We start from the raw sequence: 6485 nt of genomic DNA on the forward strand, positions 1-6485 counted from the left end.
TTTTATTTTTTAAAATCTCAGACGGTCTGCCACTGACTCGCATTTTATGACTCACCAAGGACCATGGCTTCAGCTAAAAATCTTCTAACTGTTTTACTCAAGAAAAAAAAAAAAAAGTCACCAACATCTTGAATGGCCTGGGGGTGAGAAAATTAACAGCACATTTTCATTTTTGGGTGAACTGTCCCTTTAGATATGCAACCTGATAAGGCCATGTGAAAACATCTATTCTTGCACAATGAATGTTTTTTAGCAGTAGTTTCTGCTAAACAGCAAATACATCAAATAACCCAGACGCCTGTGAAAAACTCACAAGGACACTTTATTCAAAGACAAGAAGCAAATCATCACTCATCGAGCCAAACCAAATGCATACATGCATAAAGTTAATTTTAGAAGTCAATTTTTAAAAGTAGAAAGGTTTTCTGAATAAAAACATCTGTAAATGTTTCTACATAAAGTAGAATAAGTGTCCTAAGATGATCCACCATAACAATTTAAGGAGGAACCACAAAAAAACATACAATACACACTTTGCATATCTGACTGTGAAATTACCTTCTTAGCATAACAAACCCATTTAAAGAGCACAAGATTGGGAACTTGAGAAACATCCTGATAACTCGCTATCACTGAAGGTAGGCCAACATTTCATCAGTTCACCCTCAGCGCAGTTTAACAGGTCAGTGCTTTTTCATTCATGAGGGATGAACAGCTGATTACTAATTATGCTGTACTTTAACAAACGCAAGATTACACTTTCTCAACTGTATCGCATCATGGTGTCAGTAATGGAAATTACATTAGCATATTTCTTCATTTTATGTATGTTTAATTAATAATCTGCTGTTATGATTTGCCTGTTGATATTGTAGACAGATTTGCCTTTTTACTGTATTATGTGCTTATATTTTCGTAATTTGACTGCATAGCAAAGAGCACATATGTTGTGTAAAACTGAAAATATATATTATATAAATTCATAATTATATAAATTTGAAAATAATATACAATTTTAACCTAAAAAATAATAATCAAGACGTTTTTTTTTTAAATTTTTTTTTTAATGTTTTTCCAGTGACAAAACCACTGGCAAAGTGATGGACCAAATTTGGCTTCATCTGCTTTTTCTTTCAGGTAAAACATCATGCAAAACATTAAAACACATAATTAAAAAACATTGAAATATGTAACAACATTACAAAAGAAATTAGAACAGATTTGCATATTCTTGCTGTATTACATACAATGATATTATGACAAAATGCAATAAAAACTTTGTAGGCAAGAGTGAGACAAGGAGAATTAGCCTAAGCTCAATGTAATCAAGTCAAAAATCATTCAGATTGTTAACTTACAATGGATAATTAAAGCAAGCAGAGAACCAAAGAAATATGACTTATAAAAACAACAAAAAAGCTGTAAGTTCTGTTGCTATCAGCCGGTTATTATGAAGATTAATCGAGTAATAAACTCAAGTGAAGAATAATATAGCAGGCTTTCATTTTAAAGAAAGTAAAATATTTTGAAAGAAAAATAAAAAGCTTTTAAAATAATACAACTAATGACTGGATCAAAACATTATATTATTGAAATACTCTGTTAAAATGCATAATGTATAATGCATTTATGTTTTATGTCATTTTCATTACTTGTGATGAAGTTTATAATAATACCAGCAGAGGACATCAATGCACTGATAGTTGAAGAACAATATTCAAATCAAATCCTTATTTAATCCAAACTATATTTAAATATTTAAATTAAATATCTTCTCCAATATTTGACCAATGCTTTACGACAGAAACGCTACAGTGACTGAAATTTCTTTATCAAAACATGCAAAACCAAAGACAAACTCACTCGACAAGCTCTCGTTCAACAATGACCAAACAAACTATAGGTGTCAGAATAAAAACAAGGTGACTGGGACTATTACAGCCAGCCAACTGGAAACTTTCAATAGGAAAAATACTGAAACCACTGTATTCTCTTGCCAGGACTCCTGTCATTAACTCTGTGTAAACCACAAGAGTATATTCTGTACAAAGAGTTAAAGACGTGGGAAAATGCACAGAATTACTGCAGGACACACCATAGTGATCTGGCCACCGTTCAGAGTAATGAAAACTGGACGAAGCTGCTAGAAGCTGCAGGGGAACAACGCTTTTATGGCTTTGCCTGGATCGGACTGTTCAATGACATCAAAAGCTGGCGCTGGTCTTATAATGAGGAGAGTCTGGTGTTCGAGTCCTGGGGTCTTGTCCAGCCAGATAACTACGGTTACGGACAGGAGTGTGCCGCCATCTTTCCTAACGGAGCCTGGGATGATTTCTACTGCACCATCGAAAAATATTTTGTGTGTTACGATGGTGAGAAACACGTATAATCACTCTTTATTGATGCTCATTAATTCAGTGTATGAATACAGACACCAATATAATGACATTAGGGTGGGAAAACATTTACATCATAAACCAGTGTTATTTCAGTATCACTGAGATGCTAGTATAGCTTTTCTTTTTTTATATATATTTTCTGTTCTCATTTTATTTGAGTTTCAGATGTTGGAACAGTTAGTATCTTCACATCAGATTTGATTTAAGCAAATTGCATGTGTTTTGGCACATGTGTAACTACAATTCTCTATGATTTACACAATAACTTAATGCACATGGCTTGTTGATCAAAACTGAGGAGTTGATTCTCAGTGAAAGTGTCACAACTTCTATACATTCTTTCACTGAGTGAGCCATCACATACAAAATGATTCATTTATCAAATTATCATTCAATTATTAAAATCTGTCAGATGTGTGTGAAGGCTATATGCCATAAATATCTGACACAGAATGGTTGTAATGTCTGCTAAGTTGGCAGATGGCTTGCCATCGGAGTTGCAAAGAGGCGGAAAATTCCTAGTAAATTTCGAAAACTTTCAGAAAACTGTTGTAAATGTTTTGAAACTTTTGGAAAGTTTCCGGAAATGTACCAGAAATGTTCCAACCCTTCTTGCCATTGCAATGAAATAAGAATCAGGACATTTGGAAGCATGTACAGTATATGCAGTTTGCCCAGCACAATCGCTACCATTTTTGAACAAGGAGGAACATCACAAACAGCACGTTTATACGTTTATACTTGTACAGTACATTTATCTGTAGAAATGTCTTACATGTAAACTGAAAAGTCACAGTTGCTTGTTGTGGAAGCGCAATAGGAAGATATGCAAGAATGTGTGATGGTTACGGGAAGACAATAGAGTTTGTAAAAATGAATTAGCAATGGTGAATTTTCAGTTTAAATGAAACATTTCTACAAAAATAAATGTACTGTATAAATAAAAAAAAATAAATATCTTTTTGTGTACTACAGTATTGACTTTTCCCAATGCATTTTTACCTACTGTTGAAATATCTATCTAAAATGCTCAGTGTGATACACAGACAAATCTGACAAACTGTAAATGTCTACATAGATTATTTATTTCAGTTTTAGTTATTTTAGTACATCAAGATTGAAAAAAAAAAAAATCAAAATGAGAAATGTTTCATTGGACACTAGCTGAAGTCACTAAATTTAATTTTTTTTTATATTTTATTTTATTTCAATTAACATTTATTTTATTTCAGATAATAAAAATGTTTTTTATGGATTTAGTTTAAGTTCACTATAATAGCCCAGTCATACACTTTTGGTCAATAATGATCAAACTATAAAGTTTTACAAGTATTCAGTACACTGAAATCTCTTTATTTCGATACAGAAAATGCTGAAAGGAATGATAAACTTGCAGTTCAGATGCTGAGAAGCCAAATAAAATAAAAGACTCGTCAGGCCAATTCAAACCAGTATCATTAGTGAACACTAGATCAAAACAAACAAACAAAAAAAAACATAATAAAATAAATAAAAGGTTGTCAAGACAAATCTTGATGTTGGCTTGAGAAAGCCTAGTTGCAAAAGCTTTAAGTTTGAAACAGTTTTAGGGTTTGAATGACAGACATACAGCCAGGATCTGAACCGTTCTCGTTCCATTCCATGCTGATCCGGCCCAGACAACATCGATGTGGTTTTGTTTTCTGCCTTTTTTTAAGCCAGGAAAAAGACAGGTGAATGATCCTGAGCGACAACATCACTACATGCATTCTGCTGCATGGTTCAGCCCGACAGATGAAAAGCGGCTATAGACAGACAGACAGATAAAGTTTGAAGTACTTTTTATTTTGAAGCAGTTTTACATTTAAATAAGTTTTAAAAAAGCTTTGAGGGTTTTTGGTTTCTCTATGTGGTTGCTCTTACTAGCAATTTCTGAGTGAAAATTGTTCCTACACTAATTTTTTTCAGCATGTATTAATGTTTTCTGCTAGTAAATTTCACAAATAATTACAAGGAAATGGCAAGTAACAATAAATTAAATGTGAAATTTTGAAGAAAAAACGAAATCGTATTTTCTTGAACAATTTACTCCAATTTTTTACGTCTTTTTTTTTTTTTTTTTTTACTTGTACATGAATAATGATAATGATAATAAATGTTTAATTTTTGGGTGAACTATCCCTTTAAACTCCCATTTTATCCATGCTTTATCTATGTAAATACTAGGACTGCAATGATACACCTGTCTGCTGATTTCAAAACTATCACAATACTTGGGTGCCGATATGATATGTATTGTGATTTTTAAGAATTTCCTCTAGAGATGCACCGATTGAAATTGTCTTGGCTGATTGACCTGCAGATACTGATTTTTGCTGATTCTGATTTTCTTTAAAAACTATCATTGACAGCATACAAACAAAAATCTACCTTTTTCAATGCAAAATTTTATTTTCATAATGAAAGAAATTATTAAACATTAAAATTTCCCCCAAACACTAAGTTACAAATGTTCTCTAGCTTAAACAACTCTCAAAATAAAGTGCTCTGTCACTGGAAAGAGGTAGAAATGAGTTGCTGTGTATAACAAAACAGATGTCATTTCCCACTAGGTTTATAAATGGGCAATTTTCTTCTTTTTCTTAACCTTACTAAATGTATGTATTATCTTTCATGTCAAATTCTTAAATTGTATCAATTAATTCAGTTAGAATAATAAGAAACTGTAGAGTTGTTACCATTCAAATGAAATCAGTATCAACAAACTCCATCTTTTCTCTGCAGAGGAAACAGAAGCTGCTTGTGAAGTGGCATTAGATGCATTTACACAGACTGTTTGATGAAGCCGAGGTGCCATAAATGCATTTTCAATGATTCTGAAATGTTCAGAATCGAATCAGAATGGTTGAAGAGAGAATCGTGATCCATCAGAGAATCTTTTTTTTTTTCTCCAAACCCTAGTAAATATAATTTTAAAAGGTCTTGGAATGTAGTTCTGGAACAATCTGGACATTTTCGGCAGGTTTAACAGGCTCCCACTCGTTAGAGAAAATGAATTTGGCTATAACGTCTTGACTCTATTTTTGAATTTTCACAGAAAGTACAAACACAACAGAGAAAATGGTTTTGATCAAGACCCAAAAGACATGGACTGAGGCTCAGGAGTACTGCAGACATCATTATACAGACCTGGCTACCATTAGGAGTCAAGAAGACAATGACCAGATTACCAAGTTGCTAAATGTCTGGATGGCTCCGGTCTGGATCGGATTGTACAGAGACACTTGGAAGTGGTCAGATCAGACCAATATCACTTCCTCAATTCAACTCGCTACTCAAAGATTTACTAAGTGGAATGAAAATTGTGCTGGTGCAGATAATTATTATCATGTATTTGATGACAGACATTGCACAAATATGCATTACTTCTACTGCAACACTGGTAGGTCTGGCCTGAACTCTTGTGTACATCATTTGTTTGTTATTTGTTGAAAAAAAAAAACTGAATAGGAAAATGTGACTTGGATTTAATTTATTATCTACATCAGCGTTTCACAAACTACAGTTCAAGAGGGATTGTCCGAGTGTTGTAGGGGCCTCAAATTGTATTCTTTCCAAGATTCCATTTTATTTTATCCCATACATATATTCCATTGATTTTTGGTCAAAGGGGTTTGGCTGACAAACTGTTTGGGAATCCCTAATGTATATGTTCATAAAGTAAGGTACAGTAAAATGTGCTTTCCCCACAGTCAAGAGGAAGAGGCAGGTGATCCGAGTGCAGGTGAAAGCTGCTGAGAACGTGGATGAAGCTAAACTGAAGGCGTTCGTCTTAAACAAGGTGGATTTTATAATACTCATCTGACTAAGATTAATTGTGGAACGTACTGAGTAGCTGAAGGCTGTTTATGTGTTTAGTTAAACGCTGAGCGATGAAGACGTCACACTGACATGGAGGACGCAACCCAACAGGAAAGTCTTCCAGAAAAAGTGGACTGTACCGAAACGTAGTGAAGTGAACACTACTCTTGATTGTTCTCATTTTAACTGAAATTTATCTAAAATGAATGCAATTCATTCTTCGTTACAGATATCTGAATTATTATT

The 6485-nt window shown here is 33.4% G+C and overlaps 1 protein-coding gene across 1 annotated transcript; it reads left to right on the forward strand.

Annotated features, from left to right (window-relative positions):
- The first annotated feature begins 622 nt into the window (after positions 1-622).
- Positions 623-6243, forward strand: LOC107689037 (C-type lection lectoxin-Enh3-like). The gene is made up of 4 exons (XM_016486906.1): positions 623-682; positions 1079-1137; positions 5476-5820; positions 6131-6243. Exons 2-4 carry the CDS (start codon positions 1101-1103, stop codon positions 6241-6243), a joined length of 495 nt encoding a protein of 164 aa, XP_016342392.1. The 5' UTR covers positions 623-682; positions 1079-1100.
- Positions 6244-6485: the final 242 nt, after the last annotated feature.

This window comes from Sinocyclocheilus anshuiensis, unplaced genomic scaffold (assembly GCF_001515605.1).
Source record: "Sinocyclocheilus anshuiensis isolate Anshui unplaced genomic scaffold, SAMN03320099.WGS_v1.1 scaffold1263, whole genome shotgun sequence".
In the NCBI taxonomy this organism is placed as follows: domain Eukaryota; kingdom Metazoa; phylum Chordata; class Actinopteri; order Cypriniformes; family Cyprinidae; genus Sinocyclocheilus; species Sinocyclocheilus anshuiensis.